At 47.9% G+C, this 26,058-nt stretch overlaps 9 protein-coding genes across 9 annotated transcripts; 4 read left to right on the top strand and 5 right to left on the bottom strand.

Annotated features, from left to right (window-relative positions):
• Window positions 1-1,045: 1,045 nt before the first annotated feature.
• Window positions 1,046-1,442, bottom strand: KY384_003264 (uncharacterized protein; the record flags this gene model as incomplete). Its single annotated transcript, XM_044811783.1, has 2 exons — window positions 1,046-1,199; window positions 1,246-1,442. 2 exons carry the CDS (start codon window positions 1,440-1,442, stop codon window positions 1,046-1,048), a joined length of 351 nt encoding a protein of 116 aa, XP_044670916.1.
• Window positions 1,443-2,389: 947 nt separating this feature from the next.
• KY384_003265 (uncharacterized protein) lies at window positions 2,390-4,377 on the bottom strand (the record flags this gene model as incomplete). Its single annotated transcript, XM_044811784.1, has 5 exons — window positions 2,390-2,911; window positions 3,049-3,065; window positions 3,135-3,900; window positions 3,961-4,171; window positions 4,229-4,377. The coding sequence occupies 5 exons, from the start codon at window positions 4,375-4,377 to the stop codon at window positions 2,390-2,392; spliced, it is 1,665 nt and encodes a 554-aa protein (XP_044670917.1).
• An 826-nt stretch (window positions 4,378-5,203) lies between these two features.
• Window positions 5,204-5,845, top strand: KY384_003266 (uncharacterized protein; the record flags this gene model as incomplete). Its single annotated transcript, XM_044811785.1, has 1 exon — window positions 5,204-5,845. One exon carries the CDS (start codon window positions 5,204-5,206, stop codon window positions 5,843-5,845), a length of 642 nt encoding a protein of 213 aa, XP_044670918.1.
• A 223-nt stretch (window positions 5,846-6,068) lies between these two features.
• KY384_003267 (uncharacterized protein) lies at window positions 6,069-6,989 on the bottom strand (the record flags this gene model as incomplete). The annotated part of the gene is made up of 2 exons (XM_044811786.1): window positions 6,069-6,779; window positions 6,846-6,989. 2 exons carry the CDS (start codon window positions 6,987-6,989, stop codon window positions 6,069-6,071), a joined length of 855 nt encoding a protein of 284 aa, XP_044670919.1.
• A 1,585-nt stretch (window positions 6,990-8,574) lies between these two features.
• Window positions 8,575-10,174, top strand: KY384_003268 (uncharacterized protein; the record flags this gene model as incomplete). Its single annotated transcript, XM_044811787.1, has 3 exons — window positions 8,575-8,766; window positions 8,815-9,700; window positions 9,945-10,174. The coding sequence occupies 3 exons, from the start codon at window positions 8,575-8,577 to the stop codon at window positions 10,172-10,174; spliced, it is 1,308 nt and encodes a 435-aa protein (XP_044670920.1).
• A 682-nt stretch (window positions 10,175-10,856) lies between these two features.
• On the top strand, window positions 10,857-11,413 carry KY384_003269 (uncharacterized protein; the record flags this gene model as incomplete). Its single annotated transcript, XM_044811788.1, has 2 exons — window positions 10,857-11,193; window positions 11,271-11,413. The coding sequence occupies 2 exons, from the start codon at window positions 10,857-10,859 to the stop codon at window positions 11,411-11,413; spliced, it is 480 nt and encodes a 159-aa protein (XP_044670921.1).
• A 1,425-nt stretch (window positions 11,414-12,838) lies between these two features.
• On the top strand, window positions 12,839-16,967 carry KY384_003270 (uncharacterized protein; the record flags this gene model as incomplete). The annotated part of the gene is made up of 5 exons (XM_044811789.1): window positions 12,839-12,868; window positions 14,247-15,838; window positions 15,922-16,558; window positions 16,613-16,639; window positions 16,734-16,967. 5 exons carry the CDS (start codon window positions 12,839-12,841, stop codon window positions 16,965-16,967), a joined length of 2,520 nt encoding a protein of 839 aa, XP_044670922.1.
• Window positions 16,968-17,170: 203 nt separating this feature from the next.
• KY384_003271 (uncharacterized protein) lies at window positions 17,171-19,638 on the bottom strand (the record flags this gene model as incomplete). The annotated part of the gene is made up of 4 exons (XM_044811790.1): window positions 17,171-17,880; window positions 18,003-18,510; window positions 18,540-18,732; window positions 19,337-19,638. 4 exons carry the CDS (start codon window positions 19,636-19,638, stop codon window positions 17,171-17,173), a joined length of 1,713 nt encoding a protein of 570 aa, XP_044670923.1.
• Window positions 19,639-19,819: 181 nt separating this feature from the next.
• KY384_003272 (uncharacterized protein) lies at window positions 19,820-23,166 on the bottom strand (the record flags this gene model as incomplete). Its single annotated transcript, XM_044811791.1, has 6 exons — window positions 19,820-20,360; window positions 20,845-21,859; window positions 21,909-22,267; window positions 22,318-22,643; window positions 22,697-22,904; window positions 22,967-23,166. The coding sequence occupies 6 exons, from the start codon at window positions 23,164-23,166 to the stop codon at window positions 19,820-19,822; spliced, it is 2,649 nt and encodes an 882-aa protein (XP_044670924.1).
• Between the last annotated feature and the right edge of the window lie 2,892 nt (window positions 23,167-26,058).

The raw sequence follows: 26,058 nt of genomic DNA on the forward strand, positions 1-26,058 counted from the left end.
ATGACACCCGTGTCGCGGGCATCATGCCGTGGCCGTCAGATATTGCTGGACTGATCCCTGCCCTCACTACAGCGCTCTCTGAGACGGTCAGTTGTGATGTACGACTGCGTAACTTGGAGACCTTCTTTCGGAATCATTTCCGACCCTTCAAAATTGCCGATTTCTCTTTAAAACCCAACGCTTCCTCAGTATCTTTTGGAGATCCCTCTCGGAAAGGCGAAACTATAACCAATGCCAAGACTAAGCGTCTTACTAGAATCGATAAACAGGTATACCCTAGGGTTGGCAGAATTCTAGGGCAAGAAACGCCGTAGGGGAAAGGAAACCGCAGGGGAGTCCAGAGGCGAGCTTCATCGGGCTGAAGTAGCCAACATTAATTGCCATGTCCTCCTATTCCCACCTCTGCAATCCTGCCAGTATTGCATTTCCAAGCTTGATGGAACGTACAATGTGGACATGTACCATCTGCTCCCTTACCATGGCGATTGACGACGGACCGTCACATCTAGCTGGTGATGAACACATAGCTCACTTGTCGGATTTTAATGCCAGGGCTTTAGCATCCCGCTTCGAGGAACTCACTCTTCTTTATCCTCCTGCAGGTGAAGAGTCTAAGTCCTACTTATCTGTGCCTGTTGAATTCCAAGGTCTCGGATCTGTCTCCGCAGAAAAAAGTATGCATGGGGGTACGTGGTCATATCCTAAGTACGCTTCTTCAACGATTCAGGCAGAAGTCAAACCTGCACATACAACACACAGTGAATCAAGCCCAACCGGCGCTGCCTTATGGATATGCAAAGTCTGCGGCCGGACGATGCAGGAGGGTTCCAAATCTGACCATCTTACCGGAAAGGCACATGCAAAAAAGCTAATGTCTAACTCGTCGGTTCTTCTAGACCACCTGCATGTTACCTCGACCAAATCAGTAGCGCCAGTGAAGAAAACCTGGACCTGTCTATCTTGCAAAGCTGTGTTTGCAATCCAAGAAAAAACATATCATCGATGCTTTAGCTCCGAGTCAAAGCCGTCGACTATCGAAGGCGCCCTAGATAAGTTCTTCTGCCTTTATCCCTCTTTCCATTACGATCCATCCGCGCCGCCGGCTACTTCCTTTGGATTGCTTCGAAATCATCTCCAGCGGCGTTACAGATGGGCAGTCAAAGGCCCAGAGCACGATGGACTGTGGCGCAGTTACCAAGCTGCTCTGACCCAGGAGTTTAACCTGTGGTTTGGCGTCGAGGACACCCTAGACGCGTGGCAATCCCTTTGCCGGGCTGTCCGTATATCGCCGCTCCCCATAACCATTGTGCTATGTCGATCGGTAGGCCGCCCTCCAGACCCTTCTCACGATCCACGAGCGCTGATGGTAGGCTCAGGCCGTTCACGGTCGCCATGTCAACATCATTGATCTTATTGAATGGGGGCGCAGCCGTCGCAACCATGTCCAGATTTTCCCCACGGTCAAGAGATTGAGTGATTATAGCTTTGAGAACCGGAAGATTTTTAGCAAAGATATGGTGGACGAGTTGGAAGCTGGGGCAGTACTAAAGCACTTGCTTCGACCACTTGAAGCAGCTAGGCATTGGGATGGATAATTTGGTTTCAAGGTCCGTCACAGAACTCGCAACCGGGACTACATGACAATGTGGGATGTTCGAAGGGATGGCGGTTCAGACCAGTGGGTGGTGGATGATTCTACTTACCGGCCGCCGAACTTCATGTTTCGGACCGTTCAGAGGGACCGCGAGGCGCCCTGGACACAATATAGGCTAGAAGGCTGAGTGGATCATGTGAAGCAGTGGAAGTGGCTCGTGACGGCTCCAGCTTTTCGACCTAGCCAAGAGTCAGGAAGAAAGAGACGCAATGAGAAGTCACATTCCACGGCGAACTTGCTCCCAGCTGCGAGCCTTTTTGGATCTTGACGGTCGCAAAAGTGGTGTCATCAGGCTTATCACCTTTTCAAGGGATAAACCTGCGTAGATGTTATTATCTATTTGTAGCTTCAATAATGGCAGACTGATACAGTGCAGATATAAACATATTGCTCCTTAAACCATCGCTGGGAAAACGCGACTGACGAGGAAGAAATTGCAGAAAATGCAAGTCGGGTCTACGCACGCAAAAAGATCTTGTGCACCGTCGCCGTATGATTCTTGAAAACCATCGCACTAGGCAGGACCAGTCCCGCTGATTTGCACTGTGGATGCGGACACGGGACCGGATCTTCCGGGGCGAAGCTCTTCAAGTGCTTGCCCACCTCGTTCATCATCCGGTTGGGTTTGGAGTACCCGATGCAGGTAAGGCAGCCTTTCGTCACCCAAGCAGAACGGGCATTGAGTAGGCCGGCAGACCAGTGGGAAATGATCTTTCGCGTCTTCCTCGGAATCATTCATCGCACTCTCCGACTCCTCCTGTTTGACGGTGGACTTGGGCCGACCGCGGCGCGGGGTTTCCCGTCGATGGCCTGGACTCTTCGCCGGAGCCTTTTTCGATCGCTCAGACCGTCGCCGGGACTGCAGGTCAGTCGGACCACCTCGGCTCGCTCGGGGATGTTGTATTCGATCGGTTTCGTAGGTGGGGGGTCCGGTGCGACCGTGGGAGCGGCGGTGGTGGAGGAAAATTGAGCGTCAAAGGCGAGAGTGTCAGCGGTCCGGAAGTGTCGTTTCCGCGCTTTTGCGATCATGCCGTTTCGCAGTTTGATTTTGGTGCAGCACAACCGAGCTTCGGCCGTTTTCTTCTTTGTATAAAGGGTTGTCCCTTCGGCGTCGCCGATCGTTTTGTAACCCGCCGCGTGGATTCGCGCCGTGAGAGCTTTGTTCGTTGGCCGAGTCGGATTACTTGAGGGTGCTGTTTCAACTGGGTCTTCTGCTCGGACGACAGCTCCGTCGAGGCGCTCGCGTCGGCCGTCAAACTAGCGAGCCTAGCCATCTTTTAGACCACCTCGTTGGATGGCTTCTCCAGGTAGCAGGACTCGGTGTCGAACCGGATCTCCTGATCCAGATAGTAACCGACGGCTCCTTGCTGGTGGTCAAAGAGCTGATCTCGCACCGACGAGAGAGCGCTGTCTGTTGATCGCGCGTGAGATTAATGTTCGAACGATTCTTTGCGAAGCGGGGATCAAAGGGCAAACGTACTGTTAACAACATTCAAGAGGCCACGTCGGAGCCCATACTGGGTGAAGGAACGTTCGAAGCCCGCCTTCTGGCCGAGACGCTTCAGGTAACGGATCCACGTGCTAGCTCGCAACGGTGCGGTCGGTGATGTGCCCGCTTCACCCGCACCGCGCAATGGCTCCTGGAAGACCGGAAGATCCAACACTCGACGTCTCCATTTCAACGTTAAGCTCTTCCTGCCGGGCGGGATCTGCACCTGGCGATACAGGAAGGACCGAGTTTCTTCGGGCCCTGCATTATAATCATCGTCGGTGTCGCAATCCTCATCGTAGTCGTCGTAAAGCGAGCCGGAATCGCTGTCGCTGTCGCTGTCACCATCCCAGCTCGTATTGGAATCGCGGTCGGCTTTATGAGCAGCGTCAATGGACATTCCAGTATCACCATCACGGTTGCTCTTCATGTCTTTGATTTCGTCCATTTTGATATGATTCACCACTTCTCCGGCTCCTCGGCCACTGGCGACCGCAGTGTCGTCGGCGGTTATGCTTGGGTCATCGGGATCGTCAAGTTTGACTCGAGTGTCGAACAGGGAACACGGTCGGCAACCGAAAAAGGCGGCCGTCAGTAAGCCGGTGGCAACTTGAACCCGCTGCCGCTCATCCTTGAATGTCGAATCATCGAGCACCCAGTGTGTATAAAGGAGAAGGTAGAGATCGTCGAGGCCGATGACTGGTTTCTTCTTGGGGAGAACGCGAAGGCCATACTCGTCGATGAGCAAATTGATATACTGCGTTCATCCGAGACGTCAGCGTGGGGCTTCCCAAGCCCGCAGGAATCAGCATCTCACATTGTGTATGTCCCTTCTCTCGTGTGGATCGAAGTCTCGATCGGCCTTGTCGAGGGCATGCATTCTCAGAACCCGCCAGTAGTTCTTCAAACTTGAAGCCACACCGATCCTATTGTAGCGATCCATCGTCCATTTCCAAAATATTTTTAAGTCTGGCACTTGTGCGTCTTTGCGGAAAGTTGAAGGATGATGACCAAGTTCGCCGCAAAACCTAGGCGGTGGCTTCGTTGGTGACGGCGATCGCAGACTTCGATGGAAGACGACTCACCTCTCCCACTTCTTCAATATCGATGCCAGGCCCTTCTTCGTGTTGTCGGCAGCCTTTGGGCGAGTCTTCCCTTGTGCGGCGAGCTGGGCGCGCTGCTCAAGATAAAATCTGGGGGGCAGCCTGCCCTTTTTGCGCTGTGCTCGTCCCATGCCGTCGGCCTGAATGACGCAGGATTGCTGTGGTGAGCGAGCAGGGCGGTGTGGGAGGGGTTCGCAGGTCAAGATGGATCTAAGGGTGGCTGCAACCTAGAGGCCAGAAGGATGTAACGAAGAGGACAAATGGCCAAAGTGAAGTCCTGCTTCACTAACGAAAGTGGGGGAATGAACGGAGTGAAGGTCAAAGACATGGGCGCCAGGCCTCATTTATCTTCGGTACCTCGCAGAGGCTTTGCTTGGAGGAAGGAAAGATGAGGTGGGGAAAGCCAGAAAGGCACTGCGCGAGGATTCCAGCATGGATTCCTTAGTTCGACAGGGGCCCTTGGCAGTGCCTTCTTTAGCGCGTGCATCATTCGGAAGTTGGTTCAGCAGGGCCCTGCGCGGTACCTGGGCTGCTTAAAGCAGCCGCCAGACCAGCTGTTTTCGGCCACCCCGGTGCCTGAAAATAGTTTCTGTTAGTTATTCACTTATTGGTGTCCACACAGCCGGTTTAGGCTCCGGTGTTGGCCTGATTAAAATGGGTCCGCCTGCCCTTCCCCACCTTCTCTCCTCATACCGTTTTTCCTTTTAGATGTCTTGAAGATGTGTCAACGAGGAGCAGGAAAATAAGAGGAACGGGACTTTAGAATGCTTAAAGGTGATTGTAAGATAATGGGCCCGAGCGTAGCGCAAGGATATCCTGTCAAAGTTTGTCAAAGAGAACCCTAGCGTGTTTGCGCCAGCTTCTCGGAAACGGCTTTTCCGATATTCCGAGAACGTCTTAGCAAGGCATTGATCGTTTGAATATCAATGGAGCAACAAGCATTCAGGCTCGAAAGTCATGCAGATTCCTCAAAGCGAAGACTCCATTGCAGATGTCGCACGAAAGTTGACCGCACTGGCAGATACTGTCCGTCATGGACAAAGCATCGCTGCCGTCACGAAGTATGTTGCGTCTACGACACAGAAGAGAAAACCTCTGGATAGCGCTGTTACCGAGATGACTGAGCAGGAATACAACGCATGGGGTCTTTTCACCGCGGGCAAATACCCTCTACCGGAAATTGACTGGGACTCTTGCCATGACCCAGCGCCAACTTCTACAAAGCCTCTGCGAATTACGCATCGACGTGCAGAAGCACTCAACCGCCTCTACGACACCGAGAAAGCAGATCCAAGCCATTCGGTATGGTTTTCAAAGCACCAAATTGTCCATCTTCCCCTTGTCAAGGCTATGGCACGAATAATCGGAGCTGAACGGAACTTATTGGGTGGACAGAACGCGTTGAATGCAACGCAGGTGGCAGACTTGCAGACAATAAATAAGATCTTATCCGTATCTACTGAAATCTTAAAGAGCTCAAGAGGCAAATTGATTTCAGCGGAGATATCATCCGCTCAGCGAATCTTAGGGTCTCAGCGGGATACGCTGCGGGAGAAGCTTGCGGATAATGGGAGGAAGAGAAAAGGGGCACCGCAGTGAATAACTGGGAACATTCTTCTTGCGGTACTTTGGAGACTCAGAATGATCGCTGTTGACGCAAATTCCAGCCATTTAGTGTCCTCAAATTCTACAGCAAAAGATACTTTGTAGAATTCTACAGTCCTGAAAGCTTAAAGGAAATGGGCAATATAGTCATTATTACCGCTGAAGAAGTGTAGGGAAGGCCGAAGCAGGAAAGTGAGAGGTGGGAAAGTCTTCATATCTAGTATTTACAGACGACGACACGATTTCTCGATGTTAAGATCTTTACTTTTCTTGACTTCGTGACCTCGCTTGGAAATGGTATAATCTGGGCTGCTGCCCTCTCAAGACTCGCCACTTTTCTCCCAAGCATTTTCTCTTCGGTCAGTACTTGCCTCGTCGTCTGGTCCTTTGCCGCCGGTTGTCTAGCCTTTGTTTTTTCCGACGGCTCGATTCTCTGTTTCTTCTCTTTGCGCTTAGCTTTCCTAGTTTCATCCTTTATAGCCAAATTCACTTTGTTCGTCTCCTTATGAACGGCATTTTCTTGTATCGAACTCGTCTGCATGGCTGCCGTCTGTTTGATGTTTCTCAAACCACAGGCCTCATGTCCGCCATTTTCCACTTCGTCTTCCTCTTCCTTTGCCCTTTCCTGCTTCGCTATCGCTTTTGTCGAGTCCATCTGTTTCCCTGTCTCTTGTCTAGATTTGCCCTGTATAGTAAGTTCTGATTTGGAGGCTGACTCTGTCACCTGTTGTGTACTCTTTTTGGGTTTCACAGAGCTTGGCCGAATCAATGAATGCAGACCAAATTTCTCGATCCACTCATGTATCTTATCTATCGGCCACACCTGATATCGGAACTGCTGTGCACCTGCTACCGTGAGGTGCACCATCTCAATACGGGACACGGGCTCGCCGCCCTTCCTACCTTTCAATATCGGCTCTTCAAGTGTCTAGTAAGTAGACTTGCCCGTAGGGTTCAACCTTTGAGGAGGCGGTCTTGTGAGAACAGTGATGACGTTGCCCTTCGGGATATGGAGTGCGTATAATTCAGATGCTCCCTTAACGTAGATGGACCATTCTTCTGCGCTCTTTGTAGATTTCAAGCATAATGAATGCTCTTTATCTATTAAGGGGCCTATTACGGTGGTGAGTGTCTGCATATTGTTGTTATCAGCCCATTTTGTTGCCCACTCTCGTGGTACACCACTCTACATCACTTGACCTCCTGGTCTGAACACGGTATTTGAAAATTGGTCATTAATTTGATCTGCTTCTGCGGCAGTCAAGTACTGGGATTGAACTCGAGACGATTGAGCTGTACGCAATAACCTAACAGTCTCAGTAACTTTAACAGTTCTATTAGATGCTGCAGTCGGTGTTTCCTCGATATTCATTGCCAAAATCTATATTGTGCAGCTCTTTTTGTAGAGTTCACAGCCGCGTTGCTATAGAAGGTCACGGAGGGAAACTATTTTCTGATTCTAATAGGCAAGCCAAAAGGGGCTGCCAACCTAGCGATTTCTAGCCATTGTAACATGAAGCAATCAATTTAAAGTAACTTTCCTGATAAATATCTTTGACCGGTCGAAAACATCAGAACGTGTATACTTCCCACTAGGTGGTCACACGATACTTCAAAGTTTTAGCACATCTCGACTTGTCGATAAAGATATGACCCACTAAAAAATTATTCGTTGGCCAAAATCTTAGTCAAAAGGTACAGTGATTCTCAAATAATACTTTGGAAGAATTGGCCGCTGATTTGCTAAAGACCCTCTAACGTCCGTCCCTGAGTGGCGAGACACCCTCCGTGTCGAGAAAGGTGATGGGTACTTGGACTGCAAGCATCTGCAGCTCTGCGCACATAGCGATATATTTCGAATATTTACTTTACATCCAACCTGCGCCCTTCTGACCACACTTTGAACCGTTTGCAATCAAAAACTACGTGCATCAGCTCGGCCTACGCCTTCTATTTGCGGGAGGGTTCCTTTGACCGAATTGCGGCTATAGTGCCTTGCGGAGTCATTATGGAGTCTTGACCGCCCATAAAGGTCATGAACATGTCGCACGTAGGCTTCCAGTCCCGTGACCGTGCTTTGGGAACCGCCACTGGCCTTGTCGTGGCTAGACCATGCAGAGTTGTGCAAGCTTGGCGTGGGCCTTGGTACTTCGGGTCAGCAGTCTGGAGTTAGTGCGGAACCATCATTTATCCTGCTGTAACAATAGCGTTAGATCTTGTAAGATTACTGAGAGTCTCATGCCAAGCTTGTGGCTGTGGCTGCTGCAGTCGGCAGAGGCGCCGAAATACCTTTCGGCTGAAGCTGCAAGTCCGAGTATAGGCCAAGACACATTCGGCAAAACTTAACTCCGTAAGCGGAAGCGCTGAGAAGACAGCTTAACGTTTGATTAGTTTGTCCATTAGTGAACCTCATTGGGCTGAAGATAGGCAGACATGCCGTTGTTGAACCGCTGAATATCTGCTCACTTGATCGCTTCCGCCGGGTCCCATGAATAGTCTCTCAGCAGCAGCAAGCATCCTCGCTGTAATTGACATGTCCGCCAAAGTCTCCTCGCTCTGCTTTCAATATTCAGCCACCGTAAAAGATGCCACAGAAGATGTCGAGCACCTACAAAGGAAGATCGTGGACACTGAAGGGGTTCTTGGCTACCTGAGACGGCTTTGGACCAGCCAGACCACTCACGGGTGCCTATGACACGACATCTGGCAGCCTCACTGCAAGGATGTCTGGGACGGCTACAAGAATTAGAGAAACAGCTAAAGCCGGGGACGAGTCGCAAAGCCACGCCACATACAGCAACGACGATAGTAAGCTTGGGTGTGCGCTGGAAGATGCCTTCGGCGCCTTACACGTAGAAGAGACGGCCTCTCCGTATGAAGATATTGCTAGAGTCAATCAGGATTTGCAAGATGGCGTGAGCCCCACCATCTCCCTCTGATCACAGCGGCTAAGAGCTCCGAAGCTGTCAGAACTATATTATACCTACAAGGATCGCCCTGCGAATTCATTTCATAGACCAATTGTCTACAGGGTATCCCACTCACGATCAGCAACACAGCAAGCGGACAACATTCGGGCAAGACTGTTTCCAGCACCAGCGTTTGAGGCACTGGGCACATCACAGTTGACTGTATATCTCAGGAGGCATCAGAATTTTTCCAATCGCAAGCCTACGCCATTCATCTCCTTGACGCCCGATCTGATTCGTGCCCTTCACCTGATGTTCTACACCTACAAGGACGAAACAAACCTCAAGATCTCTCACATTTGCCCTTGGAAGCTCACACCAGGGAGCTATATACCCTTGAACGATTTACGAACTATGTGCGGTCTCCTGACAAAAGACATTTATAATACAGAGACACTTGTGTGGGGGGAGATTCCAGCCTCGAGTATAATCTGTCAATGGCAACGAGAGCAGATCGTCACGAGCGGCCTGGTTGATATTTTTCCGGCTCTGACCAATCTTTCGCCTAAAGCACGACTGCAGGACTTGCGTGATAGCCTACGATGTGTCACTCCTCCTTTCTTCGCTCGAAAGGTTGCACAAGCACTGGTCAAACTAGGTATGGAGGCTTCCCGGTTCCAGATAAAGCAGGTATTTCTGTTCTTATTAGGCCAAGCAGCCGGCTACAGGGTCGAAAAGGAGCTGGGCAATGTCGAGGCGCAGCTTGAGAGCCGCTTTCCAGAAGTCGTTGATAAATTTGAGAGGGCGGCCTATGAATTATCTATGGCTATCGGGAAAAGTCAAAAGCTGTCCTACTACCAACAAAGCTACGCAGCGGAAATGCAAAAGATGTGTCCTCCAAAAGATCCATTAGGATTGCTGTCAAGCGTGAAGTATAGACGTAGGTGGAGAAAGTTGAGGTCTGTCAATTTGGACAACTTCTTCTGCCCATCATTTGAGATCTGGTGGACGGGGCGAGAAGAGGCGGACTTGAGCGATTGGGAAGGTTTTCATGTGCGCGGGGATGAATGCTTTGGGTTTCAAAGACGGTTGAGGGAGATTTCTCAAGGGTAGCCGATTACTGCATTTGTTAGATTTACTGACGGATGAAAAAGACTTGGGTTTTTTGCAGAAGTTGTGCGTAGCTAAGATCATTCTGCGACATCAAACCGGTCAAGAAACCAGTGTGATTTTGCAGGATACAAGCCGAATGGAGCAGGGAAAAGGGCAGCTTGAAGCAACTCCGACGAGTTCTAGCCTGTTTGAACGACTTTCCTTGAATCATCGAGAAAGTTTCTACCCTCACAAGGGTAAGAGGATATATGATAAGTTAGTATCTGATGCAACATTACGCAACGCCGATTCTCCATATTGAAAGGGTCGTTATGAGGTCTAGATATTGAAACGGGTAGAGGAATGCAGCGATGCTGTTGTATCTCGTGGTACAGGCTGTGGCTGATACAAAGTGGCGGAAAATTTTAGGACAGGCGCTGGCAGAAAGTGACGGTCACAAAGGCTTCACTCATCCTCAAAATCTTTTTATGTGAGCACCGGGCGACCAATATCTACGAGAGAATCTCACTTTGGGTTTCTGTGAAGAGCTTCTGAGGTCCACATTTACTTGACTTTCCTTCTGTAAACTCGTCAAAGTCGATTTGCGATAGTGGAAGAGTCACCAAACACTCGAACAGTTTTTGAGCCTGTGGACCATGCTGGATGAACCAAAGATGGGCCCTAAGGAAGAATTGGCAGAAAATGTTCTCGGGTAACAAAGCGTTGTCTTTCTATATCAAGGCAATCATGCACATGTACTGAGAGCGTGGTGCAAACCAGTCTGTTCAAGTCAAGCGAATACTCCGATCTCACGATTACCTTGCGCGATAAGACGTTCGAAGTCCATCAGGCTCTCAATTTTTCCCTCGATCCGAGTATTTTCGAAAGGCGTGCAAAGATGGGGCGTGGAAGGTATAGCAATATCTGGAAACCGCTCGGTCCGTTTACTTATATTATAACAGGAAGGGGAGGACAAAGCGATCAACATACAAGTTGACCAAGACATGCCGGTACCAATGGATAATCCCGTGTTGGTGGAATATATGCTACAGTATCTCTATGGTCTAGATTACATGGAGGAGCCTGGGGAAGACGACGACTTATCTAAATGGAGTAAAAAAAAGAGAAGTTCAAAATTGCAGTCGAGGAGAAGAGAACAATTAGAGGCTCAGCAATGGCCTGATAACTCATTTGGGCCGTACGAAGAAGGACCGACTGCAAGTGAAGTTGAATCAGACTATTCCAAAGGAGTCTCTTCCGGCGGCAATGCTGCAGTACATGCACAGATGTGTGCAATCGCAGATTTCTACGGTGTCCCTGATCTGCAAAAGGTGGCGGCGCGTAAATTTAGAGCTGCCCTCAACAAAATCCATGACAACCAGGGCGTTGTCACAGTTTTAAACTTGTCTGTAACCCAGATTTCCGAAGTGATGCGGTACTTCGCGACATTATGGTGGACAAGATCGCGACAGATAACAATTTGCTGGATGAGCAGGAGGTAGAAGAGATCCTCCAAAAGGACGGGGAGTTGGCCCTGGCGATCGCGAAGCACATGCGCTAAAAGTAAAAACGAGTATCTTCAAAGCCTCTGTTGAATATGTTATGTTGATCCTTTAATGTAGGCAGACGTGCTCCTATCTAACGCCAGTCCTAAAGCTCTCGGGTGACCACGAGTGATGTCAAGGGCAGTCGAATGCAATACTCATAGATCCTATAAGATACAGGAGCTGCTCACTCTGTACCCTGATACCAGTGTACTGGTATATCTCATTCTCAAGTTTCTCCTCTGCCGCTCTGCCATCTGCGTCTGCCAGAAATCCATATGGAACCTCAGCTCGTCCTGCGAATCCAGGCATGCTTATTGAAATATTGGCCAGCGTGCAATCACGAACGACGGTTGATATCCTATATACATCTGCTGAGATGTCGCCGGCTACGAGGTATTCATCAAATGATTCTTCAATCGCCTTCGCCGATCCAAGCTCTGGCTGTGGTATCCCAACCATTTTGCAGCTTCATAAGCATCGTAAACCCTGTGCAACCCTCTGGATCATATCGCAATTCTCATCACTTCTTCTCGACTCTTCTCTATCAGCTGTTGTCTCTTGTTCAAGATCCTTCCCCAGCTTCTGAAGAAAGGTATAAACGACGTATCCCTACACCTCCATGAGAGGCAATCGTCAAACGCTTGCCTTGATATTGTTCTATCGGGACATCTTGATTCTAAATCAGCACTTCCTCTTATAGGTCCATTGTATCCGGGTGAATAGCCAACCGCTTGGGAAAGGACGACTGGAGAGCTGTGGAGAGGGAAGGGGAGTCGGTACTCAGGGAAATAAAACATCTCCCGTTGCTGTAAGAATTCTCGTTATGAAAAAATTCGGTTACACAGCACAACCTGTGGAAAAATTAGTAAAATCGATGCGCGTAAGAGATCATTCTTTGGCTTAGGGGTCTCGACGCGACTCTGATGTTCGCCTCATTGATTAAGGCCAGGACTTTGATTCAATCCCGCCAGCAGCAACACGCGCGTAGCAATTCTGCGAAAACCGCACGGAACTTGAACGCACAAGCAGAGGCTGTCCGTCATGGAAAGAGCCTCGCTAAGTTAGAGCAAAGACGCGCCAAGATCTTCGTCCTGTTTGAAATTATACTCGTTATGACATTCTTTACTTTGAGAGGCCCGTCATTGTATGACGCGTAAGACAAATCTGGAGGGACAGGAGATCAAGCTACAAGATCTGGGAGGTGCAGACTGGCGGAGGATGTTTTCATAGGATACCACGTTGCCGAAGAGGCTGCGCCCGAGAGAGCGTCGCTTCTGCGGAGACTGGGCAAATATGTTCTATCATGCTATTGCTCATACTCCTGCAGGCACAAACTCATCAACTCGATGGCCAGAAACGGACCTCGAGCTACAATCACGTGACAAAGCATTCTTTCTCTGAGGATCGTTCAGGTCAAGTTCTGTTGACTGAAACACAGAATGGTTCAGATACCAAAGGATCCAGTCCTGGTATGTGATATATCCCGAAATGTTCTCCCAGCTGATTCGTGCGTAGGCATTGGGTGAGATAGCAGAGAGTTTGCACCCGCCGACTCAGGCACTGTTTGCGATGGCGCCTCCTCCGACTTTGGTGGGCTGTCCTGGTTGCGTTTGTTAAGGTCTTGAGGAAGTAGATTGACTGGCAAAGGGTACGATTTCTTCTAAAGTCCGGTCAGCGCATGGGTGTTTTGTGCTCGGTTTGCATATACAATCTCCACTATCGTGGGAGGCTATTGTTTATAATTAGTTAATAGATATGTATAATACCTGCCATCTTTGCGGATAATCAGCGCAAAGTCCACCTAACACAGTCGTGCTAGCTAATGTGATTTTTTCACGAGATTTGATTTCCTTCTAGTGAACTGTTAAGTCTTCGTTTTTGCTGCGTAAGGCATAGTATAAGGTTGCTGCCTTGATTGGATGGAGATGCAATAAAGATTGTAGTGACTAATAGAAGTTCAGGCAGTCCGACGAGATTGACCTTACCTTATATATGGATAAGCATAGTGACATCCAATTGTAACGCCCTCTACCAATTATGACTTCCTCTACCAATTGTGACACCCCCTCCAATTCTGGCATCTCTTCCAATTCTGGCACCCACGTCACCTTTGTCGTGCGCTTGGATGAACGAAGCATGGACAAGATGGACACCCTTCCAGAGAAATCTTGCCTCCATGGCAAGAGTAGGGGTTATGCCTGGCGGAGTAGTTCTTTTGCGGAAACGCATGACACTCCCTTGCGGGATGCGTTCCCCAGCTAACAATTTTCCCCTCCGGTAAGCGTTCCCTCAGGGGACCGGAAACCCTAGGGTAAATCTCTCCCCTAGGGAAAGATTTTACCGCAGGGATTTTACATAGGCTCCTAGTCTACCATGTGACCACTAGGTGATGGTGGTCATTCTGACAAGCCAGTGAGCCGAAATCCATCGTAACTAGTGGAAGGTTTCCGCTTTACAGAGGAACCACTTCGCCAAGCGTACCTTCATCTTCTTTCCTTCCATCCCCATCCATTTTCTCTATCGATGATTACTGTCCCAGAAATCTTTGCAAGAATCATTGCCTGCATTGACCGGCTGCAGAGTCGCCACTCTTATGAAGTAGAATTGATCAGGAATGGTACCCGTCACGTTCACCGTCGACTCCACTCAATCAACGCTGGCGGCGGGGGCTTTCTAACGGCCCCATGCAGCCCCAACCTGTCGATCGAATTCGGCGCCAATGTCCAGCCCGCGCGCGGCCCCATCTCTCGGGAGGACCTTCATGATTGGCAAAGGGAACTCCGCGCCACTATACCCTCTGTATTAATGTCCTGCCTCCCTTATAACTTGTGGGGCTGATTGATGTAGGAACCGGACCGGACTGTGGACACCAGGGCCGCTCAGCAACAGTCTGGTGTCAATTCACAGACTTCACATGTACCGGCTGGACTGGTCAATTCCTCTCAGATAAACCCTGCGACGATATCGTCAAACCATTGTACCTTCCCTCTTTCACCCTCAATCCCTGCGCAATCATCATCACCGCAGCTCAAACTACCCGAAGCTCATGATGCCGATCCCGCTGTTGAGCGGACCGATAGAAGGCCACGGAGTATAAAGGAGGATGCAAGAGGTACTGGAGAAGTCGCCCTTCCAAATTTCGAAACATTTCCAACCGATTGTGATCGGGCTTCCCCAACAAGCAGAGCTACACCATGCCACACCCCTTCTTACCTACCGGGTGAACGAGAGCTCAGCCCATCCCCACAAGTATCCTCGGCCCAGCAAAGTCCTTTCGCAAGTCCCTCTCTCCAACAGCGAACTCAGTCACTAACCGGATCGGCGGTGGACGTAATCAGAGCCTCCTCGCCCCCCTTCTCGTCTCCACAGTCACTCTCGCCGTTGTCACCCTTCCCTCCGTCCCTAGTGTCGGGATCCTCAGCTCTGGACACACATTGTGGCGATGTCTCGAATGGCATGGCCGCAGCCCCCGATGCTCCAGCGGGGTCCAGTGACCATCGCTCCACGTGTATTGAATCATTCTGCTCAGACCCTGCACCCTCCCAACCCGTCGACAACGCTCGAATCGATTCTGACCAGCCTGACCCGCTGAAGGCGCACGGCATAGCTTTTCACGACGAGTCTGATTTCGTTGGCTCGGCGGATGGGCCTTCTCCTCCTCAACGCAGACTGTCCAATGGACAATTAGTATTAGGCTCAACAGCTGAACATCGAGCAGCCCTTCCTCTATCGCCAGCAAAGACTCCAAGATGTGAAGACTCCGCTGTAGATCTGGCGCGGACGAGGAAGAGGATGAGAAAGTCAGCTTTAGAGACGAAAAACGAACCATCGAGGAAGGCACGCAAAATCCACAAAAGGTCATCCGTCAAAGACTGCACGGTACCTGGGCCACTTTGTGCCCTGATCGATCAGATTGGAAGACGTGGAAAGACAGCGGATATACAGGAAATCGTCCGAGAGCTGAAGACGCGGCCGCATCGACCGCCTGGCCTTACCCCCACCATCTACAGCAGAATCCCCATTCGAAGCGACACAACCCCGCTTCGAATCATCCGAGCAATCCCGAATCTAGCTGGAGAGATTGAGGCTAGTACAATCAACGAGCAGCTGTCGCGCGTTCACAATCGCATTGCCCTTGCAGACTTTTATTGCGCATATCGTGCTGCACAAGCTAAACCAGACGAATTTCTGCAGGAACTTGCCCGAAACGCCCCCCACCGTAGGAACCCGCCACGGGCCCCGAAAGGGACCAGGCGCGCAGAAGTCAAAGAATGTTTTATCGAGCTCGTCTTCTGTCGATCGGTGGGCCAGCGGAATCGGGGGAAAGATTCCACCCGAGTGAATAATTGGCAGAGCTGGGGCAGGCCTTGGTTCGAACTCATCAACCGATTTGGAACAGGCTTTTTGCTGCTCATACCGGATGATGTGACCAACCGTAGGTAAGTTGGATACCAAGCCCCCTAGCTGCTGTAGTGAGCAGTGTAAAGTAACTTGCGGGAGTGCCTGACCCGCTGTCTTTTAGGTTGAGGGAGTTGAAGAAAGAGGAATTCAGCGATTTTCTGAAGCTTGTTGAACAACGAGAGCCGGAATTCAGGGACAACCTTGCCGCAGCAAACGATCTAGTCAATGGGATGTTCTTCAATTCTGATCCAGATGCAGAAATAGCCCGGGGCCACTCAAATTATCGGGCGGTATCTTCAAGATCAGGCCTGAACTTCTCGGCAGGAATTGCTTCAGTTCCTCCAGCAAACCATGACGATCTCCGCGCGGCAAATTTTGCAGAAGGCCCGGCTTTCACTCCAGATGCTCTTTCACAAGACGTTAGTCCCTTGGAAGAAGCGGACGCCTTTTCGGGACCAGACCTGGACGCTCTCCTGACCTCTTCATTTCGTCAGGCTGCAGAATCCCGGCAGCGGAACGGAATCTTCGGTCAGTGTTACCTGTGGCAGAGCATTCGGTTCGATGATCCGGAGGGTATCGACGGACGGCCAGAATGGTGGCCACGCGTCCAGCGAAGCCACAGACAGCCATCTCGTTACCAAATTCTACCATTTTTCTACTCTCAACGGTGGCAACTGGCCATCTTCGACATCGCTGAGAACCTTGTGGTGTGCTACGATAGTGTATGGACCCTTGGGTCGCCGAATTCTACGTTTGCAGTAAGTCGGACATTTTCACCCCGCTTACGCTTGGAAGCTAACGTAACTGTCAAGCTGCTTCAACATTGGTTTGATCAGACAGTGGGAAACATCGCGGGGAAGGTTTTTAATTGCCACCACGAAAAGGTTGAGTCTACATGATCAACAGTAACCTCTCACTGACTACTGCGGGTAGGATACACCCGTCGCGAATACCGCGAAAGACACAGTCGTCGTAACGTGGTGGTTAGCATGTCAAATTATTGCTGGCGATGAAGTCACAGATCGCTCTATCGATTGGCAATCCGAGACAGCTCTAGCAGACCGAATTCTTTCTGATCGGGAAGAGACAATATGTCAGACTGTAGAAACTTCCCTGGAGGAACTTGTGTCTCCATCAATCCACTCCGGTGTAGAAAGAGCCTACTGAGCAGAGCCTTCTTGATGGTATCGTTCTCGGTAATCTCCAGCTTCACCATCGCTCTGATGAGTACGACGGATCAAACACTAGTCCGAGATAGGAAGGAGAAAAAAATTCCGGGAATTTTTTACTCTGTGGCTTCGTGGCGTTCGCACTTTTGCTTAGTCATTCACACAATTAGAACCAACAAGGTAAAAAGCTATGGGACGGATTCAATCCGGGATTTCTACTCCATGTACGTCGCCCTCGTCACGCCTTCTACCGACTGATGCGAACGCCCACCGACCGGCTCGCCACACTCCGGGCAGCGCGCTTCTTCCATATCCACAGAAGAAAGAGAACAAACTCACAGGATGGCCGTTGTGGCAGTTATACCAGTAACCCGAGTGCGTCGCTAGGCCGTGCGAGCCGCTGACCATCGCGCTCTTCCCCGCTTCGAGCTCCTGCGCGCTGACGGGGTCGTACCACTCTCTCCCCAACGCCCGCTGCACCTCCTCTGCTACAGTGCGGAGTACATCGACGATATGGAAGGGTTGCCTGCATAATTCGATGGCACCCTCAATGAAAAATCTTGCTGCGTTGACATATTCGCCCCCTCTCGTTTCGCCATCCTCTCCCCCAAACGTAGAACCATTGTACAGTCTCACATCGCGACCGTAGAAGAGCCGAGCTTCAACATCTAGTTTGGGTAATTTTTCGATGCCACACTCAGCAATGAAGCTATCGCAGGTGGCGAGGAAGTCATTCACGAGTTGTACATCTGGTCCTGGTGGTTCAGAGGGGAGATCCAAGGTGGCGGAGCTCATTTCGCGGACCAGACTGAGACGGTGCGCCAAAAACACAAACAAGGCTTTGACGTGCAGCGCCCGGCTATTCGGCGGTCGCGAGGTGCTGGAGCCGGGGGCTTGTTGTCTATCGACAGCTACATTATCGTCACATTAAAAGCTTCTGCGCTTTGCATAGCGTTGATGGTTGCGTCATGCAGTTTGCGCGCTGGCTGGCAGTGATCTGCAACCTGTTCTAAGAAAGTTTCTATGCACGTACACATCTTGCGAGCCCTTTTTTCCATCTCTCGAAGCCTGGCGAGGAAAGTACGAAGGCCGCGGTTGCTCTGACCTTGTTCAGGAGTCACAACCTGGTGCCTCGCCTTCTGAAGACCTTCCTCTATCTCGTCAATGTCCGCGTCAAGGTTCCGAATCCTTTCACTCCCACTCACAAGAAAACGCTTCGACATCTCATCAATGACGGCGGGATTGATGGCGCGATTATAGCGCTGTGTCGCGAATTGGCGAACCGTTCGCTTGCAATCGGGACACCGAGGTGGCGCTGGCGCCAGTGATTCTCTATTTTCGCGCAGACCTGTGTACTCGCCAGTTGCAGGGAGGTATTCGTAGACCTCACTCATCTGCATGTGCCCGTCAAGTGTCTCGGCTGTGAAGGAATGCCCATAGCTTAGGACAATGATTGGGGTTTCATCAAGGTTAATTTCGTTGTATGATTTGAATTCCAGCATGTCTACGCGTTGGTCCTTTCTGCCGTCGGAGCAGCATATCTGACAGAAGCCAGTGGGGCAGTCCTCACCGCAGAGGCTGGGGCACTGGTGGCCGCAATCAAGAACGAGGGAACATCGGTGAGGACAAGGCAGGCGATTACAAGGCGCGGGACAGGGCATGCTGCACCGGCCCTGGTGCTTGCACCGCCAGGCGCAGTCATGGATGCAGGGAGCGCAAGGCTCGTGGCAGGGTTTGCTGCAGTGGGAGTGCTTGCAGCAAACCTGTATGTAAATCAGCACGTGAACGACATGACATGCACAATCCTCTAGAGACATTATATGAGCGAATGGTCGAGGGGCCATACCTCACAAGGAAGCCTGCAAACGCCACACTCTGTTCCATCATGACAAGCCTGCACACAAGTGTGACTGCAAGTGTTATGCGGCCGTCCGCACAGCGTGGTGCAAAGGATATGTTCTGCCGTCCCCTCCTCCGAGTCCCTCACACGACGACACTGACCGCATGTTCCGCTGCATCGGTGGCCACATTTCAGCACAGCTCCGCAAGGGGCTGGACAGCTGAAGTCTGTGGATGTCACGTCTCGAAAACAAGGGACGGGAACTCTGTGACCACACCAGGGCACAATCTTCTCAACATCAACCGAGCACGTGATCTTTCCCGGTTCCAGGTTTTGGAAGCAGAGGATACCATCCTAAACATGCCCACATGGAAGCTCTATCCCGCTCACGGGTTTCAGGCAAGGTCCGCACTTCTCACCGCATAATCTCCGACAGCGGTACGTACAAGCGTTAACATGGCTACAAACACGAGAAAATACGGTGCAACGTCTCAGAATGACACTTCACCATGCACCTGTGCCCGCACGCATCTAAGCGCCTGTCGCAAGCAAGCCTGCATCCTCCTTCGGGACTGTTTATGGCGAACTCCTCCGGCTGCGCGACCTGAATCTCGGTCTCGGGGTGACGAGGGCAGCAAAGAGCGAAGGCCGGGCCGACGGAATCTTGGAGGCGCAGCATGCTGAGCACGGCGGCCCACATGGGAATGTTGGCGTAGGTGTCCGCATTGCCGATGAGGTACATGCCGTACTGGGCGCGGCTGAGGAGGACGTTGATGCGGTTCTCCGTCCGTAGAAAGCCGACACGGTTTCGGTCATTGCTGCGAATCATGTTCAGCAATCACATTGGGTGTGGTGGAAAACTCATGCCGCATTCCTTGTCCCGCACTTCGCACTGTAGTCCATGCACTTGCAGGTAGAATGGATCTTTCAAGTTCTTGCGACAGAGGGGACAAGTCACACTTCCAGTCATTGCTTTTCGATTTCTGGACCGTGTCTGGCCTCATACTCTCCTAGATCCTCTTGTGATCGAGCCAGAAGATGTTGTTCCGCATTCCGATCACGTTCGGAAGATCTCGAACGCTGGCATGATCCTCGAGGCGAGGATATTGGGCATTTCGGATGAGGGCTGATATGTCAGGTCGCATGCGGCGCTGGACACTGAGTTGAGAAACGGAAAACGGAGGCCTGCCACGCTCACCGACGGAGAGTCGCTCAAACTGGCTGCGGTCGAGCTGGTGAAGTCGGCCCAGCGGATTTTCCAGGGACAGGTTGTGGTTGTTGATTTGAGGACGAAGCTGCTGCTGGTCGCCGATTTGAATGAGGTGGTGAGCGCTTGGTATCAGTGCAGAAAGCATGTGGGCCTCCAACACCTCACCAGCTTCCTCGCAGATCACCACTTTCACACTGACATGACGGAGAACGGAGGTGGGAACAAATCCAAGGGGAGAATTGGCGCGACGATGAAGAAGAAGAGCTGGGAGCTTTCGCGAGTTGGGCTTTTGGTCCCGATGGATTCCTCCGTCTCCAGGTTCTTGCATCTGGTGACTTTGCCTATGGGAACCGGTTCATCGACACTCATACGCTCTGGTGCAGGAAAACCCGCGGCTCAAAGAGCAAAAAAGACATGGCGTACGGTGGAACAAAGCGACATTGCTGAAAACGAGCTGATCGATGCGGATATGGATATGATGTCTGCGTGTTCGGTCAGTCCACTGTTCTACAAGTACCGTCGAGAGACGTGTTTCCCGGTATCTCATAGGCTATAGATTTCGCCTGCGAATGGGATGGGAGAAAATCGGCGAGGACAGAAGCGGCGATGACCGCGACTGAGGATCATGTGAAGATACCATACACGTGTCACATTGTCTATCGTTCTATCAATGTGCGATTTGTTTCAAGATCACTGAACGCCCCAAATCTTCCTCAATAGACAAAGGGAACAACGTATAATTACAGCCATAAGAGAAGGGTTGATGATGAGAATAGCGTGTGTAAATCACAATCTACTCAAAGGACGAGTGACAAGTACTAGCACTTGTCAGACATATAAATTCCATGGACCCCCGCCGCGTGATTCTTGAAGTGCATGAGGCTTGCGAGTGCGAGTTGCGCGCATTCATCGTTGGGAAATGGGCAGTTCTGGCCCGGCTGAAACCCGTGATGTCGGTCGTGATGGCGCTGCAGCGAATGTTTACTGCCGAAGACATGTTGTCGTTCGAGCAGGGGCAATGTGGCATTGCCGATGCAGTGCAGACATTGGAAAGGCCGACATTGAAGGGGGAAATGATGTCCAGCCGGTACGTCGGAACCTGAGTATTCCGATTTGATTTCCATATCAGTATTGTCATCCGACGAGCTGTTAGCAGTGTCATCCTCCCACGATCGACGAGGTTTCCGAAGACGCCGTTCTTGGCGAGTGCATAGCGTGACCAAGTCGTCGACGATGGAGATCTGCCGATCTGGGTTCCCATCACACTCGGCGGACGATGGTGGATCAAAGAAGGCTTGGGCGATGCGCGCGCGTTCCTCGAAGGGATACTCCACCGGAGCCGGACGAGGTTGAACGGGGGAGAGGATGGGACCGTGGACCGCCAGCTGGGCGAGCATATCCTGCATCGGAGCTGCCGCGTCGTAGTCTGCTTGCAATTGCGCCTTGAGTGCCCGCCCTTTCTCTTTGAGCAGACGATCGATGTCTCGCTTGACTTGCTGATATTCGTCATAGATCGGCTGACCTTCTGCCCGGTAGATGAAATTGAACTTCTCGCGGATCTGAATGTAGAGATTGTGCTGGTGCTCGCGTAACTCTTGGATGCCTGCATCCTGCCGTAAGTGTTGCAATTGTTGGAGGGACGGCCCGCGAGGTCGACGAGGATCGATCGTGCGGCTCATCCGGTGAGAAGCAACGATCAAGTCCCCTCGCGATACGGTGCCTCGATAGGCCGCTTGCGTGTCGTAACGAATCATTCGGGAGAGATAATTTCGCTGGAAGATCATCGAACTGGCGTGGTCGAGCACCAGATTGCGCACCGCTTCGTTCGAGTTGGGGTCGTCTATCTCAATCAGCCAATCACTACCGGAGTCAAACACGGGGAGGCTCACCGTTAATTGCGTTCCCCGACGCTCGACGGAGGCAATAAGTGGTCAACACCTGCACGAAGCCGGTCTCTTCTCCCAAACGCTTCACCCATTCCTGATATCGGCTATAGGGGAGGGACTCGTGCAGCTCCTTCCCCTTTCCTCGGCCTGGACAGCTGGATGCGCAGAAGACGGGCTGGTCCTTCATGTCATCATGCCACTGGATTGGCTGGCAGTTCAACCCAGGGCGTACTCCAAGCGTGAAAACCACCCGGGGGGTAGTTTTGGGGAACCGGAAGGCTTCGTCATCGCACGCAAGAGCAACGATATGGGAGATCACGCAGAACATGGGATTGTTGTCCACAAAGAAGGTATATGTTTTCCTGCGTTGGAGTCAATATCTCCGAGCAATAGGGAGAGGGTTCTAACTCACGGTCGCTTTCGCTTCTGTCGTGATTTGGTCTTCTTCAAGCGAAGCTGGAGGGTCAGAGCGACCTCACCTGTTTTTGGGTCGCGCAATACGAACAGATCGATATCGCGGTAGGTGATCCCCAGCAGTGCCCCAGGGCGAGAACCGGTGACCGCCGCCAACAAGAGAAGGGTGGCGACCTGCACCCGCTGGCGTTCGTGCGGGAAGGAGTTGGTGTCGGTCACCCAGTGACAGCGGAGCACCTCCAAGAAGTCTTCCACGTCCAACAAGGGTTTGTCTGTCTCGCTGTCATCCAAGCCATGCTCTTGTGCCAGGGGTCCAACAATGAACTGGTCCATCCTCATTAGCACTGCGCAGTACTTCTGGGTCAGTGGCAGCGTACCTCGTAAACTTTTTTCAACACCAGCGGACTGATCCGTCGACCCTTGTATTTGATGTACACTTGGCTGAGCTGGTGCCAGTACGTGGTGACGGAACTGACCTTCCGGACGGTGTACTCGTTGCACATCCAGTGAAAGAAGTTGTTGATCCTGCCCGCAGGAGACTTCTTGAGCGTGTGGTATGGGTCCACGTTGACTACCTTGCAGTACCTAGCAAGGCTCGTTAGTCAGTAGGAGGACCCGTGGAGCATGAAGGGAGGCATTCGACGTACTCTTTCCACAGACCTTCCATCCTATTCATGTGTGATTTTGTGGAGTCCTCATAAAGACCCGTAGACCGACGCTTTTTGTCCATTTCTTCATATCGCCGCTTGTAATAGTCGCGTGCAGACACATGGTCCTTCGCGGTAGGGGAGTGGGACGTGGTGGAGGCCGCCCGCGGAGCGTGGTGTGGGACTTTGCGACGAACCATGGTCAGTCAGACGGAGACTGGAAACCAGGCCAGGAGAGGGAAAAGGTGGGCAAAGCCATGGAGGGAGAAACCAGACGAGAGAAGGAAGAAGGGAAGGGCACTGACTTATTTATGGCCATGAGAGGACCATTTTTGGCTCATGGGTAAGGCCCCCGGGGGGACCCCGGGCCCTCATCAAACCTTCTGTTGTCGCAATCCTGCATCTGGCTGCCGTTTCGCTCAGTCGGCCCATCATCAGGCACACCATAGACACCACGTCCAAGATGTGAATGATGCTGGTGAGGTGCGAAGGGAGGATGTTGGCACGTAGCTGACAAGCGCTATCTGATGCGACTAGGGTTAGTGGCCGTCAGGGCGGCATGGGCGGTGGGCGGTGGGCAGGGGCGCCGGTGCAAAGGACGCTTAAAACAGCGTCAAGGTATGCCGAAAACGGCGACCTTTTTACCAGGATCCAGGTTAAGTAAATAATAATTTTTATATTACTTAAGTATATAATTTAATTTTTATAAATAATTATTATTTAAAAAATTATAGTAAATAAGATAACAATAACTATAGCTATAATTTATAAAAGTATATTATAATTATTATTAGCTATTTAATCTTTTATAAATTATAGGATAATTACTTTATCTTATTATTATCTTGTAATAATAGTGAAAAGACTTATTATTATTTATTTTTTTTAAATTATTTTTCTTTATTATTATATTTTTTAATAATTTTATAATAATTATTTTAAATAAATTAAAGCTAAAGTATAAACAAAAAAATATATAAAGTAAACTAGTAATATTTAGTAGTACATAGTTACTAATAATTAAAAGTATAATTTCTTTTTTAAGAAATAATTTTAAAGTATATAAGTATAAACTTAATAATAAAGTTAAAAAAGTAATATATAATTTTAGAATTAAACTAATTAAGAAATATTTAAATATTTTTAAATTAATTTCTAAAAATAATATATTTTTAACTAAAATAATTATTCAATATATTAAAATAAATTAGAATATTAAGTTAAAAAAAGTAATAATATAAATATTAAAATAGCTATAAAAACTTCTCTAAAATACTATAGGCTAAGACGCTATAAATATATGTTTATTTCTTTTTTATTAAATATTTTAATTTAGATATTAAAATATATATTTATAGTAAATTTTAAAATAATATATTTTAATATATTTTTATTTAAGAAAAACTTTAGTATTTAAGTATTTAAAAATATATTAAATAATAATACTAGGTTTTATATATATTTAGTTTATTTAATAATAGATATAAATATACTTTTTTTAAAGTTTTCTATACTATATTTACTTTTTAGGGAGGACTATTTATTTCTAAATAACTTTTATTTTATTTATAAGTATAGCATTAGTATATTGCTACTAACTTTATTAAAACTTAATTATTATTTAATAAACTATTTATAATTTTTATAGTAATAATTATAAAAACTTACTTTTATATTTATTTCTTTAAATATAATTAAAAATAGACTTTTATATTAAGTTTATAGCTAATTACTTTTATTAAATAATACTTTTAAATTTTTTTCTATACCTTCCCTAGCTTTTTAACTTTTTTTAACTTTTTTTATAATAAGTTTTTTTTATTTTTTATTATATTACTTATTATTATTATTATTTATAAAAGGATTACTTTTATATTATTTCTTATTAATATTATGTTAAGCTTTAGCAAAGCTAGGGAAAATTAAATTAATAGAAAATATTAAATTAATTTAAATTAATTTATTATTATAATATTTTAAACTAAATAAGTAACTAATATAGTTATAGAGGCTATTAGACTTTAAGTATAAGGATATATTTAAAAAAAATTTAATAAATTTAAAGAAAAATATAGTAATAATAAAAATAAAAATTTTAAAATATTAGTACTAAAAAAGTTAAAGATATTTAACTTTAAAAATAGAAAAAAAAACTTAAATATTAATATAAAAAGTTTTTTTAATAATAAAAAAAGATTAAATAAATAAAGAATTTTATTAATAATAGTAAAATAGTTTAAAACAAGCTAGAAATATATTAGAATAAAGCTACTATAATTACTATATTATAAGTTTTAATCCTCTTTTTTATTTTAAAAGATTTAGCTAACCTAAATCTTAAATAAAAGAATTAAACTAATTCTATAGCTTATAAATAAATATTAAATAAGAAAAATTATATTAATATATATAAAATATTTAAATTTAAATTAAATAAAGAAATAATAATAAATTAGTATATAAAACTTATAAACTTAAGTATTATTTTAATAAAGTTATAATTATTTATAACCTACTAGCTATTTATTAGTTTATAAGAAGGTTATAATAGAAATATATTAGTAAATAGAATAAGGCTAAGAAAAGTAAAGTTAATATAAGTATTTATTTATAGTATATAATAATTATTTATTAATCTAGAAGTAGTACGCCCTAAGGCGCAAGACGCTAAGTGGCGCTAGCTTTATTAGGCTAGCGCCTAGCTTATAGCCGCTATACGAGTTAAAAGGTAGGTAGCTAATATATATATATATAGTAGAATTCTTTAATAATTTACTACTTTTAAAAAATACCTATACCTATAAAAGCTTATTTTACTAAAAAATAAAAGAAAGCTAATACTAAGTATTATATATATAGAAACTTTGCTTATTAAAGGGGTATAGCCTAAGCTAAAGCCTAAACCTATACTTTAAATTATTTTTAAATTATAATATTAAGATTTCTATCTTATTATTATATATAATATACTTAAATTATAATATAATATAATTTATAATTATACTACTCCTATAGGAAGGGGAGGGAAAAGTATAATCCTAGGCGAAAAATAAGAAAAGAGAAAAGCTATATTTTAAAAAATTTTAATAAAA

Source organism: Bacidia gigantensis (genome assembly GCF_019456465.1).
Source record: "Bacidia gigantensis strain McMullin 20006 chromosome Unknown contig_180, whole genome shotgun sequence".
Classification (NCBI taxonomy): Eukaryota; Fungi; Ascomycota; class Lecanoromycetes; order Lecanorales; family Ramalinaceae; genus Bacidia; species Bacidia gigantensis.